This window comes from Myotis brandtii, unplaced genomic scaffold (assembly GCF_000412655.1).
Source record: "Myotis brandtii unplaced genomic scaffold, ASM41265v1 scaffold387, whole genome shotgun sequence".
Taxonomy (NCBI): domain Eukaryota; kingdom Metazoa; phylum Chordata; class Mammalia; order Chiroptera; family Vespertilionidae; genus Myotis; species Myotis brandtii.
The window spans coordinates 187801-204178 of NW_005364855.1; the positions used below are offsets into that span (position 1 = coordinate 187801).

Sequence of the window (16378 nt, forward strand, 5' to 3'; positions counted from 1 at the left end):
TATATATATATGAAAAAAATTAGTTTACAATTTGGAGTATACATTTCTAGAAAAAAGAAAGGCCTTCCAGGAAAAGGAAAGTACATGATAAAGGTAGATTTGTCATTACGAAAATCCATGGAAATGGTGGCTGGGTCAGGAGATCTAATTGGTGAAATGACAACAAATTGGAGAGGCATAGTGGTAGGAGCCCGACTGTGAGGCTGTGAGGAGCCCTGCTGGTTATCATTTTATGTTGTTGCTGCTTCTACTTCAACATACAAGGGAAGCTTCCTTTTATGGGTAGGGTTTAGGACTATAGACCATCACCAGCCAAAGCATTTCTAGGCATCTGAAACAAAACACTGTACCACCCTGGACAGTGTGCTCAGTTGTTAGAGCATCAGCTTGTGCACAGAAGGGTCGTGGGTTCCATTCCTGGTCAAGGGCACATACCTGGGCTACTGGTTAGATCCTGGGTCCTGGTCTGGGCTCATTTGAGAGGCAACCGATTGATGTATCTCTCTCACATCAATATTTCTCTTTCCTTCACCCTCCCTTCTAATCTCTCTAAAAACCAATGGGAAAAAATATCCTCAGGTGAGGATTAAAAATATCTATATCTATCTATCTATCTATATATATATCTATATATACACACACACACACACACACACACACACACACACACACACACATATATATACAAAAAAAATGATCGGTCCACTGTTAGACCTGTAGACCATGTGACCGGTCTCTAAGATGTGCACTGACCACCAGGGGGCTGATACTCAATGTAGGAGCTGCGCCCTGGTGGTCAGTGCACTCCCACAGCTGGAGCACTGCTCAGCTGACCTACGGAAACCAGATGCCGGGCTCACAGCTGGCGAGTGTAGCTGTGGCAGTGGGAGCCTCTCCTGCCTCTGCAGCAGCACTACGAGTGGCGGCAGGCACAGCAGGGCGGGATGAGTGGGAGCAGGAGCCACACACCTGGCCCGGGCTCCTCCCTGACTGCCTGCCCCTTCCTGCATTACTACATCCTCCAAGGGGTCCCGTATTGCGAGAGGGTGCAGGCCAGGCTGAGGGACTCCACCGGTGCACAAATCCATGCACTAGGCCTCCAGTATATATATATATATATATATATATCCTACATTAATTAATTCTTTGTTCATTCATCCCTTCATTCAATAAATAACTTATTGAGCATTTACTAGTGTTGGGCACAATGCAATGAAGAAACACTAGCTAATGAGGCTTGGATAGATTTGGGGAGACATCAACCTATTTTATCCTTGGAGTGAGGATTTATAACCTACACTACGTTACATAAGCAACCCCAGTTTTTGACAACAGAGGAGTCTATTCTTATTGTAGGTCACTAAAGTCCCACTAGGTTTTTCTCTCCCCAAGAAACCAAGAAACCCATATACCTGCCATGGGATTATCTTTCTAGTTCCACTCTGTTTCTACTGAACTTTTCCTAAGCCCCCAGCTAAAAGGTGGTTCTCTGATGAATTCTCCAAGGGCTCTTCCTAGTTATCTGTTTCATCAAATTCTCCTATTTTCTGTCTTCCTGAGTTCTTGCTATCCCAAGACATAACTCTTCCTTTTTTTTAAATGTTTTTTTCTATAGCATCAACAAAACTTGTTAATAGTTCATAAGCTGGCATTCTATGCTTCTATTTATCCAACAAAGATAATACATAGTTACAAAAACAAAACAAAACAAAGTTAGCACAGATACATAGAAAGTAGCATTTTAATTCAGAAGTCACATACAAATGTGCAGGATGGGAAGTGGGACGAGTAGGCAGAAGTGATGCTTTTTCTAGCCCAAGTTAGCTTTTTTTTTTTTAATATTTCATATAATAGAGCTCTAAAAACACAGAAAATAAGTTAGGTTTCAAGTTCAGGTTCAAGTTTTATTTAAAAAGGGCATATTCATTGCACTCTCTGACAACCAACTTTAAGCTAACTGGAAAAATCCAGGAACAATCACAGAATAAATAATATATAGAGTTCTTCCTCTCTCAGTTCACATTGTTTTAAAATTCTACCCCTAGATGGCAGTAGAAAAACTGTAATTTTTAATATGTATCATTTAGTTCTATAATAATCACTTCTGAGATAGGAGATTTGGTTAGATGGGGAAAAGAAAGAAGAAATCAAGATTCAGCAGAAAAGGTAGAATGGTGGAGGGTGGAGGGTAGAGGAAGATAGAGAAGGACAACTGGGAGGAGGAAGAAGACAGGGAAATGGAAGGAAGATGGAGAGTGACAGGGCAGAGAAAAGAAGGTGGAACAACCAAGAAGGGTACTTTGAGAAGGAGGTGTAGAAAAGAGGAGGCATGGATGGACCTAGAGGGTATTATGCTAAGTGAAATAAGTCAGACAGAGAAAGACAAATACCATAGGATTTCACTTATGTGTGGAATCTAATGAACCAAATAAACAATACAGAAACAGACTCATAGATACAGAGAACAGACTGACAGCTGTCAGTGAGAAGGGGCTTGGGGGGCTGGTGAAAAAGGTGAAGGAATTAAGCAGTAGAAATTGGTAGTTACAAAACAGTCTCAGGGGTGCAAAGTGCAGCATAGGGAGTGTGGTCAATAACATTGTGATAAATATGAATGGGGCCAGGTGGACACTTGAAGCAGCGGGGAGACCACTGCAAAGTGCACGGTTTTCTAACCACTTTGCTGTATATCTGAAGTTAATTCAGAATAATACTGACTGTAAACTGTAATTGAAAAATAAAATTAAAAAAAGAGAGGATAGAGAAAAGAGGCGGAGTTAAAGGTCAGAGAACTACAGTACAGTCTCTTTCAAACTTTCTGGACAGGAGTCGTAGTAAGAAATATAAATCTCAATATGACTCAGCATACACACATACACACACACCCCCACTCTCACGGTACCTATCTGCATGTAGTATATAAATAGGGTGCTGCACATAAGTTTCATAATACAATCTTATTTGGGAGATACTATCAGATATTTTTTAATCTACCTCATTCTCTTTCATTTCTTTCAAACTGCTGATTATGAGCTACTAAATTGATTTCAAGGCTCACTAACAGAAAAATAACCCACAGGGTAAACAATATTGTTTTAGTGTCTTGTACACTAAAATTGGCTTTTAAGAGGAGTTTTTTGGTGTGTTTTTTTAAATCATCATAGATCATAGTAGTCGACATTCTTGGTCATATCATCAGCTGTAAAACATTTGTTGAATAAATGAACTAATTAATGGAAGAAAAAAGCAAATGAAGCCACCTGGTCATGAATAACATATAATTGGCCAATGATCAAAGTAACATGCCCACATAAAGGTGGCTGGAGGAAAAATAGAGTATGTGATTATTACTCTGTAAATTAGTAGCTGTTCTTTTATTTATTGGATAAACAAGTATCAACTTGTTCTTTCCTAAAGACTACAAAGCAGAATTCCAGTTAATCAAATTCTCCCTTAAAAATGGAAAATAAACATTAAAAATTTGTAATAAAAATGGAAAAATAAGCAGAGAGAAAGAGCCGAGAGAACAGTAACAGTTTAGAATAGAAAAAAAGAGCTATTATTAAGGGAATAAGAAAAAATAGGGAACAGAAATCACAGCCAGAGAGTTGTAAATAATTAAAAAGCCAATAAAAACAGTGCTGGCAATGATTCTAAGACTAAGTTTCACTCTTGGATCTTATATTCTTCTTTTTTTTTATTTGTTCTTTCCAGGTATTCAAAGTTATTGAGTAAAATACCCATTTGCTAAATATAGGTGTGTGTACTTATCTCCAATACCCCAAAGTATGTGTGTCCAATTATCATCAAAGTAATCCTATAAATACCTGTGATCTAATATTTAAAATAAGAATTTCCTTGTAGCATAACAGTATCTTTACTATTTCAAATTAGAGGCTTTATATTTGAATAGAACATTATTTCAGGAGAGAAAAAATATATTAATAATAAATGAAACAACAAAGGAAACAAAATATATTATATTTCAAAATCCAATATATAATGTTCAATGCCTTAAATATTATCAGAGAAAACTTTTCAGGTGTGGTAAAAATGAATATAGAGATCACTATATTACAACACTATATTAGTTACATATCTCATTTAAGTACGTATTTGTGTAAACATAAATTTTTTATTATAGGAGAAACTTGTCCTAACAAAATAAATTGGTGTGATAGGTTATCACTTTATAACGAGTGAACATAAAGTTCACTTTATTAACTTCCTGCTTTAGCTACTCTATTGAATAGATTTGACTCTTGTCTGTACCTTCATTTCCTTAAGTAATGTCTACCTATGAATGAAATATCATCTCTCTTGTAATGTGGATCCTCTTTCATGGCCATCCTTTTCTTTTTGCCTTTGTACTTTTATTTACTCTTTAACTGTATGGGGAGGGGCGGGAGGGAGAAAGCCAATCAGACTTACTCCTGCACATTTTATAGTTTCCACGGAGCTCACCTAGTGTTTTATCTTTTCTGCTAATTCTTTTAGAAAAATGCAGTTTCTGTCTCCTCTCTGAGCCAGTTATTATTATCAAATTTTAGAACTAAACCAGTTTATGCCAAATGAAGCAGAAGAATCAATAGACTGAAGATATTTCAGATAGATAAGAGCATAAGAAGCCAATTTTTTGGTGGTCTCTACTTAAATTCTTGTGCATGCTCAGAAGTAAAAAAAAAAAATACAGATAGGTTTTCCACTCCAAGTTGAAAATCAGGTAAAAAACAAATGATTACTGTGTCTATATAAAATAAAATTTTTCTCAACTCCTATTTAAAATTCAATTTTTCATAAATATTGGCTGCCTGGCTTTCTCACTATTTAACAAGTTCCTGTCTTTGTTTTATAATGACAGAGGTACACTCAAGTCCTACCAAAGTCTACTTTTAAAAAGAATAAACCAAAAAAGTCAGCAATTCTTCAGCCCCACATCCCACTAAACAACATAAAAAAAAAGAAATAACATAACTAGATGGACAGTTGATAAAAATCAAATTCAGAATTAAAATATGAATCTATATCTAGTAGTTATCATACTTAAGCATAAGTATAAGAATACATTTACCAAAGGAAGCTGAGGCAGTTCAATCACTCAAGAAGCAAAGACAACCGTGCACATAAGCACAGGTCAGCTGCCCCGGACTATTCTGGTCATATGGACAGATGATACCAGGATCCCAGTGAATGGTGAACTAAAAGAGGACAGTCATGCGTAAGGTAGACAGAAGCAGCAAATCAGTGACAAAATGAATCGGGGTGTGCAATAAAACATCATTACCATCAAATGGGAAACCTAAGAGCAGAAGAAAACTGCTGAAACCAATTTAGACCTGAAATGGAGAGTTTCATGGGAGCAAAACTACAGTTGTATTCAATGGTCAGGAGCTAACTCCAAGCAGCTTTGCAGCAATCACTACCATAACCATATTGCCTTTCACGAATATAAATGGCATAGGACTAAAACCACATGTGTGGCTCCTTCCTCTAGGCTGCTGAGCAATCTAACAGTCTGGAGGAAGAAAACGGGTATATTACAGATTTGCTCATGGCCACATCCCTTTGAAACTCCTGAATGAATGCCATGAAAATAAGACTATATTTTTGGAGGATTCTTCATCACTTCATCTAAATATACTAAGGAAACAACATTCTTTTAAAGGAGATGACCAAAGCCATGCCCAAGTGGGGTTGGTTTCCAGACAACAGTATCAATATGCTATTGTCAGATATCTTGGAAAAAATGTAATTTATACTCAAGGACCTAATCACATACAAGTTTTAAGTCAGGAATAATGCACTTATGACCGTAAGTTATTTGTCAAGTATGACACCATTACAATAAAAAGTCTTAATACAATCAATGTTTTTGTTTGCATTTCCATGGGCTTCTGGGGTTGCATTCCCACGAGAGGAAATGTGCTGCGTAGGAATCTGGAGCTGAGCTCATCCCTCCAGGTAACCTATTTGATTAGAGTCATGTGGACAGTCAGGTGATGGGTTTGGGTGGCTAAGGAGAAAGCAGTAATGGGGAAAAAGGGAAAATAACAGATCATCTGCATAACCTAATAAAAAAGAATGGGATAGTGATCAGAATAAATTGGGCAACAGTGAAATACTCAGGTGGATGCACCAGACTTTTCAGTTCTGACTGTTTCAAAACCATCACTCGATCACTCCTTTGATCAAGTCTCATTTCTGGGCATCGAGGGAATAATACCTGTTCCTCCGGCTACATGAAGACAGAACTAGCTCAGGTATGGTAGGGAAGATATAAGTCCTTTTTTGTTTTGTTTTGTTAGCTCTTTAGTTGGATTTTCACAGACTGTTATGATATTGACCTTTAAGTACTTTGAATTTCCCAAATGTGGTACCTATTAATACTCAAATGTAAAAATGTCTTTAAATAACAAATACAAATTATTTAGGGTTACTTTTTTGTTTTGAATGAATTCTCTATATTCCACTAGGTCAGTGGTCGGCAAACTCATTAGTCAACAGAGCCAAATATCAACAGTACAACGATTGAAATTTCTTTTGAGAGCCAAATTTTTTAAACTTAAACTATATAGGTAGGTACATTGTTATTAACTTAATTAGGATACTCCTAAGCTAGCCTTTGCTAAAAACATCCTCAGTCTGATTGAGGTACGTTCGCTGAGGTCTACCCCTTCCAACTCTCCCATCCACACTCGTCTTGTATACTTGTTTCAGATAGACAAGTGTGGATGGGAGAGTTGGAAGGGGTCTACCTCAGCGAATGTACCTCAAAACAATGTACCTCCCCTGCGCTGCATATCCCGAGGCCCGCCTGCACCGCGGCTACCATCGCCCGACTAAAAGACACCCCCCACTTCTTCTAACGCCACTTCTTCAAAATAGACTTGCCCAGGCCGATAACCCACTCCTGCACATGGGCCATGAAGTTTCAATTGCACTGTTCATGCGTCCCCGCACGTGGTATTTTGTGGAAGAGCCACACTCAAAGGACCAAAGAGCCACATGTGGCTCGCGAGCTGCGGTTTGCTGACCACTGCACTAGGTGATGAATGAGAAATGTTTGATCTCATAGTTATAAGTTAAGTCTGGTATCAATCTTATAATTCTCAATAGAACCAAAATTTTACTGAATTTCTGTTGGATTTTCATTGTTTCTAGATTAGCTTCTGTCTTCACATTTTCTTTGATTTTCCTAAATATTTGTCACTACAACAAAATTACTTTAGAATCTGTGTGAATTACTTACTACAAGATGCAGCTTACTTCCACAGTACAAGCAACTAACGTGCAATTAAGGACTTTGCTTCTACAATTCTTTCCTCTCTAGAATTAACCATTTTCACTTATCTACTGGATTATTCTTGACAGAATACAAATATGCTAAACTATCCCCCTCTTTTTTTTTTTTACTATCCCCCTCTTTTAAAATCCTTCCCTTGAGAGCTTAAAAGTCTCCCCAGCTATCATTCATTTCTCCACAACTCTTTCCAGCAAAACTACTCCAAAGAGCTGTCTAGACTTTCAGACTCTCCTCTCTCACCTCCCATCTGACACATTCACTTCAGTCAGTCTTTGTCCCGCCAGCCCACCCCACCCAGTGCTCAATTCTTAGTCCTTACTGTACTTGGTCCCATAGCAGCTTTTGATACAACTGATAGCTCCCTCCTTGAAACATTCTCTTCACTTGCATTTGCTTTAGCTCTCTTCCTCTTTCCTCACTAGCGGATCACAGAAAGGACAGGAGGGAGGATGGGAAACCCTAAACTTCCTACTCTTCCATTAAGGCAAGAACACTTTGCTTGTGATGTAAGACCCTCTATGTTTTCGGGTATTAAATATCTGTCAAAGGTAATGAAAATCTGTGAAAACTACCAAACACTTCCCCAGGCTGGACTGAAATTCCTTTATGAGGTAAAAATAATAACCCCTTAGGGTCTTGTTTATAAATAACATGTTTCAGGTTGCCTAGTAACAAAACTTAAGCCAGACCAGTCTACTGGTTGCTCCTTCTAGATGGAGAGCCTTCCACTTCTCAGCACTATCACTCTGAGGGGTTACTATTTCGTAATAATAATAATAATAATAATAATGAAGAGTCTTCCTTGGGAGACCTTCTATGACATCCTCCCTCTTATAGCTCTAGTCTAAATTATGCTTGTTGACTGTACCTTCCAGAACAGCATGCCGTTTTTCTTCTTATCACGTATTACATTTAAGGCCCAACTGAGATATGTTGGTACCCTGGGCTAGCTAACAACTTGCCATTCTTTAGATCAATATTCTTTAAATACTTAGCTGGGCTGAGGTTCTGTCCATTTCATATCGTTTTGTGGTTAGTCAAGCATATCCATGTGAAAGTTTTACCCCACACTCCCAAACCCTAAACCATACCTTCCGAGCATCACAGTAAAAATATTTCTCCCAACCATATATAACACCCTCCGTGAAAATACTGTTGTCAAATACCACTTTCTCTATCTGCAATTATAATTAATCTCTGTCCTGGGAAAATCCATGGCTATTCTATGTTTCATCCAATTCTGTCTACAATTACCAGTTATTTGTACAATTTTCTATTTTATGTTGATATCTGCGAATAGACTATAAACATTCAGATAGAAAAGGCATCTGTTTTGTTCAACACTGTATCCCTGGTGCCAAAAAAATGCCTAATACATGACAGACACTCAATAAGTGCTTGAATAACAAATTATTCAATCCATAAGCTATGTTATTTTAGACATGAATGTGTCTATCAAAAGTCCTTTGTATAATGTGACATAGAGAATTTACTTCTCTACCAGAGACCAGATATGTTATACCAACTTTAAAAATTATTAGCCAGTATAATCAGTGACATTTATTGGCGTTAGTTTTCTATTTTCATTACCAGCATTTTGAAAATTCAACTCCTTTGCCGTATTTTCTTTTGCTCATCCATACCAAATACACAAGTCCTAAGTGGGAATGGAAACAGGGGATCCCTTTATCACTCAGGCATTTCATTGCTGGCCTAATGCCCAACTGCATATGTGCAAAATAAAGACTTAAGGAACTACCGAAATACCCTTTCCTTTATTCATTTTGGGAAGTAGGCAGACTTCCTCCACTAGACACTTTTACCATCATCTAATTAGTCAGTTAAACAATAAAAAACTTATAAAATACCATAGCAATATTTATAGAATGTGGTGATTATAAAAACTTAATATCAACTAATAAAAACAGAAAATATGGGGTGTTTCCAGACAATTGCTCATACTAAACTCTCATCCCTTATAATTTGTTGTAGTAAACACTTAGAGAGGCACTTCTGTACCAACTTCTCAGAGCAGTTTTTCATTTTAAAATTCAGGAAGTTTTTATTTCCTCCAACTTTCTGTTTTTACAAAATAGAGAAAAACATTCTGAACATTATTGCTTTGTGTGTTTGAGAGGGGAGATAATAATTATAAATAACTGCAAACTTGTATGGACAGCTGAATAATGCTAGACATTTATACATAAGCTCTTGCTTAATCTTCCTAAGAATCTTCAAGGATCGATCATGTTTTTAATCCCATTTTATCACTAAAGAAAAGAAAGATTAGTGAGACTAAATAACTTTCCTAAGTCCAAAGCTGTAAAGGAGAGACCCAATTCTAACTCGTACCTTCTTGATTCCAAATCCCATGCACCTAATGCCCACATCACAGTCCAGTGTGTTTATGGCTATATATTCATTTTTTATATAAGAAAACTTTTGAGTAAACAACACTAAATATAACTAACAAATATACTCATGTAGAGTTTTAATAAAGTTTTTCTGCACAGATATATTTTCCAGAAAATTAAATTTTGGCATTTTGGCAATATGCTTTATAATTCACTTTAAATAAAAATAATCTCTCCCATAAAAAATGATAATGGTAAATAAAAGAGATATCTCTTTTTTCCTTCATTAGTGCACCAAAATTATAAAGAGGTCATGAACAATGTTAAAATCATTCAATTTCAGAATAAAAGCAATATTTCCCTTAAGTGGTATCAGACAAAGAGTGGATTCTATGTTCTATGGTATACACATACACACAGATCTATAATAATAAAAGCATAATATGCTAATTAGACTGGACGTCTTTCCGGATGAAGCCAGGGCTGTGAGGGAAGCCCAGGTCCCACGTGCCTGCTGGCGGCCAGAGGGAGGCCTGGATCCCACGTACCGGAGGGAAGCCGGTGCCAGCAGCCAGGGGGAAGGAAGGCCTACTCTTGCATGAATTTCGTGCATCAGCCTCTAGTATAAAATAATGTAACATGCAAGATTATATTTTTGTCATTTGCTAATTCCTATTTCTTAAAAAAAATATATAAAAACATCTATAATTACTGTGCTGTACACCTGAAACTAATACAAAATAATATTGAATGTAACTTTAATTTTCAAAAATAAAAACAACAGAAGTAATTGGACAGTTTTAATAGATATGGAATAAGTTGGGAGAAAGTAAAGTCCAAAATACAATGTGGAAAAATCTATAATTATAAAAGACCAGAGGACTGGTGTACAAAATTCATTCACTGTAGAGGAGGGTCCCTCAGCCTAGCCTGTGTCCTCTTGCAGTCTGGGACCCCTGGGGGGATGTCTAGGACCCCTCGCTCCTTACCACCCGCCTGCTTGCTGCTCCTTAGCAGAGTCGGGAGAGGCTCCTGCCATCGCCACTGCGCTCGCCGCCGTGAGCCTGGCTTCTGGATGAGTGGCGCTCCCCCTGTGGGAGAGCACTGACCACCAGGGGGCAGCTCCTGAGTTGAGTGTCTGCCCCCTGGTGGTTAGTGCACATCATAGCAACCGGTCGTTCTGGTCGTTCCACCATAACAGTCGCTTAGGCTTTTATTATATGGACCAGTAGCCCTGCGCACGAATCTGTGCACCAGTAGGTCGCTGATGCCCTCCTGTAGCTCTCCACCCACTGGCCCGCCCTCCTGTAGCTCCCCCCGCCCCCCCCATAGCTTGTTGCCCTGCCCTCTCCTGTAGCTCTCTGCTGCCCACTTATAGCCAGTAGGTCACTGATGCCCTCCTGTAGCTCTCCACCCACTGGCCCGCCCTCCTGTAGCTCCCCCCAACCCCCCTCATAGCTTGCTGCCCTGCCCCCTCCTGTAGCTCTCCACAGCCCGCTTGTACCTGGCTGGCCCACCCTCCGCTGATCTGTGATCTGGTCATGACACGCTTGGTCGTTACACCTCGAGTAATGGCTAATTAGCATATTCCTCTCTTATTATATAGGGTAATAAATACCTGATGTGTCATCAGTTATGTTATTATTTAAATCTATTAGCTCATTCTGTTCAAAAGTATAAGTAATATCAAAGAGGGTTCAGCTTAACTAAAATCCATAAAAAGGCTCCCTACTCACTCTTTTTCTTCTAGCTATTCATGAAGAGGATGGTGGAACTCGTTCCTGGCCTTTGCCCATAAAAGCACAAAAGGGAAATTGTCAGTAAGTATAGTATACTTCTCAAGATCGCAGCCTAAAATCTCTGATTGCTATGAGTTATGAGATTTTTCACTTGGTAAAACTGGGAAGGTAAAATGTATTTCATGTGCTGTGAAAAAAGTCATAGCACTACTCACGAACACTAACTTGCCAAAAGTGAATGCACAGCTCTGTAGTATATGTTTGCAAAAATTTCTCTAAGTACACAATCCAATGTTATTCCTACGCATTGAAGCCAGCCTTACATAACAGCCTAAATATACAGGTTTACTAGCATTTATGGAAGGCAATGTTTTATGTATTCATCAATCATCTTTTAATTATAGGCCAGTGATGGTGAACCTATGACACACGTGTCAGAGGTGACACGCGAACTCATTTTTTTGGTTGATTTTTCTTTGTTAAATGGCATTTAAATATATAAAATAAATATCAAAAATATAAATCTGTGTTTTACTATGGTTGCAAATATCAAAAAATTTCTATATGTGACACGGCACCAGAGTTAAGTTAGGGTTTTTCAAAATGCTGACACACCGAGCTCAAAAGGTTCGCCATCACTGTTATAGGCCTCAATAGTAATATGGTATTCAAAGTAAAAATACAACATAAAGTCTTAGTCCATCATTTCAAAGTTCTGAAGACAAAATATATACATTTGTATTCAGTTTAAAAGGGAATGAATCAATGATCATAGGCATTTTACATTTCTATAGAAGGGTGGCTTTCTTTAGATTAATGGGAAGGGAAAAAGAAAAATCCCAAACATGATGCTGTTACAAGTTCCTTCTAATAAATTGTGGAAAAAAAAGAACTTAGAAATAGATAAATAACTTCATGCTCAGCAATAACCTATCATATATAGTTAACTATATTATTATTATTATTATTATTAAAGTCATGTAGCAAAGTATCTTCCTGCCTTCTAAACCCTAGAGGGAATATTAATATTGCATGTTGAAATATTTCCATCATACTGAGCCATCCAGCTATTTAAAATAATAACTTAAGACATATATAAAGATAAGAACTCAAGCTACATGATAATTTTGTAGCCAAACACCTAACTTTAAAATTCTTTTAATGGCCACTTAACAAGTTACTTAAAAGTGAATGATCAGATCTCAAGCATTAGAACTTCATGGCATTTTATATCATTGTCATCCAAGTAAGTTCCAATCTGAAAAACTGCAAGAAGAAACATCCTGATTCACTTTTTAAAAATTTCTCAATGGAAAATTTCTATGAGAGATTTATGCATTTATACTTACAAGCAGTTACTCTATAGATTGTCCTTTCCATCTGGGTATTTGCAGGTAACCGTTATTTTGCAAATTTAAAGATTTGAATTCTGACATTAAATGACTTGATACATAAAATATATAGTAAGTAACATTGAATTGTATACCTATGTAAACCTGAGTTTAGTTCTTGCACTCAATGGCTCTGTGCTGGACACAGAACTCGATTGGGTGTAGTGTATTGCATGTGATTTAGGGTTCGCTCACTGAATAAAAGAAGAGTTACCTCTAGTGCTGAAATAAATCGAGGCTTCACTTGTGTCCCTTACCTTTGCCATGACTTCTCCCATCCTCCAAAAGCGGCACTACAATAGTGTTGTTCACATTTCCAGGTGATCGCACGGCTGTGTAGACAACAGGCACCGACTGTACCACCACGGGGATGCGGTGAACGTGACTCAGTTTGTTAGACTGTAAATTCATGGGACTTGACGGTGGTACAGGATGGATAATGTGCAAAAACTGCTGGCCTCCTACACCAGATGCCGAGGCAACAAGGGGCCCTGGAGTTAATACTGTTGACGAAGATGATGCTGAAGATACTGATGTTATAACAGTTGGGGAGGAGGCTGGACGACTAGAAGATGATGAAGAGGTTGAAGTTGAAGAAGGTGAGGAGGCAGACGCTGTCATGGAAACTGGGGAGGATGAAACGGCTGTGGGGGATGTCCTGGCTTTGTTGATAGACAAGTCCACTGGCTCAGTTTGTGTTTGGAAGTGATCTACAGATAACGAGTCCTCCGGGGGCTCCCCTTTCACATTATTTAACAACAGAGGAACAGCTTCCATATCGGGGTAGTTGTGGACGTTTGGAGACTGTGGGGAGAAAAAGGGAACACACATTTATCTTTGTTGGTCACACATTTTAATAGATGCAAGATTTTTACTGGAATGATTATTAATTTTTCTCTTATTGCTATGAGACATTAATCTGTTCCCCAAATATTTCAAGGATTGCTCTGTGCCAACTGTGATTAAAGTTGAGAGTACAAAAGTACCAGACAGAGTAACACAGGCCTCTGCTATAAAGACACTTCCATCCTGTTGGGAGAGACAGGCAGAGCTGTTAAAATCCAGTGAAATAAGTGTGTTATGGAGGAGGAAGGAGGACATAGGAACCTAATAGTGAACAGCATTTTATAGAAAATGTTCTAAAAGACAAGTTCAGTATGTAAAGCATTACCTACCTAAAACTATAAATACAACCTATTTAATTAAAAACATTCATTTTGTTGGTTTTACCCATTCTTCATTTATGAGTCTCAATTTCCTCAGTTATAAACTAATGGAATTCTGATTAGATAACCATAAACATCATTCCAGCTCTAGGTTCCACAATTTTACAATCTAACCCTTATCCAACATTATCATAATCTGGAGGCATAATGTTACCTGGCAACGATACTGGGAAAACTTGCATGTTTGCTGAAAAAGATACCGTACAATTCTCATGAGCAATAATACAAATCATTTCTAACAATCAGATTATAACTTAACTTAGTGATGACAACATTTTTTCTCGAAATAATTTACACAACTACTAGAATGTACCTTTCAGAAAATAATCATTTCAGGGAAAACTGTAGAGGGCCGCCTGGGAGGCACCTAGGCATTTTCTTATAATTATTGTCAGCTGAACTCAGAGCATAGGCAGCCACGCCCTGGGAACATGCTTCCCCAATAAGGCTGGACATGTTAATCAGGCAGGGGCGGAACTAGATATGTAAATCTAGGCCTTTAAAATAAACCTGCTGTGTGTCTCAGGCTGCCTTTGCCGCCTCTCCATCAGAGAGGATGGTGCCCACCTGGCCCCAGCTTAAAATCTATTTCTGCATCTTGGTCTTTCTTTAATTTCTTAATCCCCAGCTCCTCCGCTCAAGGACCTGTCGTTTTCCCGTGCAGGTCGCGGGAAACAGAAACAGCCCACCACAGAAAACATTTTTTTCTGGAAATTTTAAATGGTCTATGACTATCTTGTTTAACTTAAGATAATGATAATAATTTGACCAAATTCAATTTAATTCTTTTAATGTTTTTTTTAAATGTTTTTATTGATTTGGGAGAGAGGAAGGGAGGAAGGGATGGAGATAAAGGGGGTGGGGGGGAAGAGAGAGAGAGAGAAAGAATGAGTCTCATGGATGTTAGAGAGAAACATCAATGGGCTGCCTTTCATATGTGCCCCAACCAGGGATCAAACATGTGCCCTGACCGGGAATTGAACCCGCAACCTTTCATTGTATGGGCTAACAACCAACTGACCCACCTGGCCAGGGCTCATTCTTTTAAGTTTTAATGAGCAAATTTTAATAATAATAATAATAATAATAATAATAATAAAAGACTCCAAGATTTTACCCAGACTAATGGACGCAGCATTTTATTCCTGGGCATTAATATAAGTTATATACTCAATTACTCATAAATTCAACAAGTATTTATTGGATGCCTACTTCTGAGGCCCATAATGGCTCAAGCGTTCACTTGGCACGTGTCAGCCTTAACGGAGAGTTTATATCTAACTTGACCAGGCTAATATAGAGATTATTGTTCTATTATATGAAAACCAAAAACTCTTTTTCAGCTTCATTATGGTATCAGAACAACAATGCCTAAAGTTATATTAAATTGGTACATATCATTGTGAAAGATTTTGATTTGCTATTCCCAAAAAAACTTGAACATACATTTACAAGAACAAAACATGTTTCTTAAAATTTTCCTTTATAGAACATAAATTATACCTCCATTCAGAACATATAATAGGCATTAGTGGCCCTAGCCGGCTTGGCTCAGTGGATAGAGCGTCAGCCTGCGGACTAAAGGGTCCCAGGTTCGATTCCAGCCAAGGGCACATGCCTGGGTTGCGGGCTTTATCCCCAGTAGGGGGTGTGCAGAAGGCAGCCGATCAATGATTCTCTCATCATTGATGTTTCTATCTCTCTCTCCTTCTCTCTTCCTCTCTGAAATCAATAAAGAAATACATTTTGGAAAAAAAATAGGCATTAGTGTAAGGGAATTTTATCTTGCAACAATGGTACCAGATCAACTAAAAAGGGGAAAGGAATTGATGTTTTATTGTTGTTGGGTTTTTTTGCTTCTAAGATAACATGATTACTGACCTACAGAAAGATAAAATTTGAAAATATAAAAATGAATCACCCAAAATATTTCCTGCATGAAATTCTAAATAATAAGATTTCATTTATGTACTGAAACTGAGAAATAAGTTTTAATCTTCTCAGACATTAAGAAACAAAACAAAATATGAACACCATAAACAGCTACTTTTATAAAAAGCTGTTATCATTATCCAGTGTTCTAACTAGAACATTTTTTTCAATTGGTTCCCAGCATTATCACCTAATTTCTTTGTAGGACATTATGTTTCTCATTAGTATGTTATAGCCACATAGAAATCCTGTTATTTTATGAAAGGTTGCTTTCATAAAACATCTCAAATGATTTATCATTATAATTATAAAATATGTCATTAAGCCTATGTTATCAAATACTTTTGACTTCAGATATAGTCTTGATTAAATTTTCTCTTTGTACTGTATTAAGACACTAGAGGCCCAATGCACGAAATCCGTGCATGGCGCG

General features: G+C 37.7%; 1 protein-coding gene across 1 annotated transcript in view; it reads right to left on the reverse strand.

Annotated features, from left to right (window-relative positions):
• Positions 1 to 16378, reverse strand: part of KLF12 (Kruppel-like factor 12) — a 449138-nt gene that overhangs the window by 135640 nt on the left and 297120 nt on the right. Inside the window, exon 5 of the mRNA XM_005872669.2 lies at positions 13045 to 13591. Coding sequence (XP_005872731.1) covers positions 13045 to 13591 — 547 coding nt within the window. The remainder of the gene's footprint in view (positions 1 to 13044; positions 13592 to 16378) is intronic.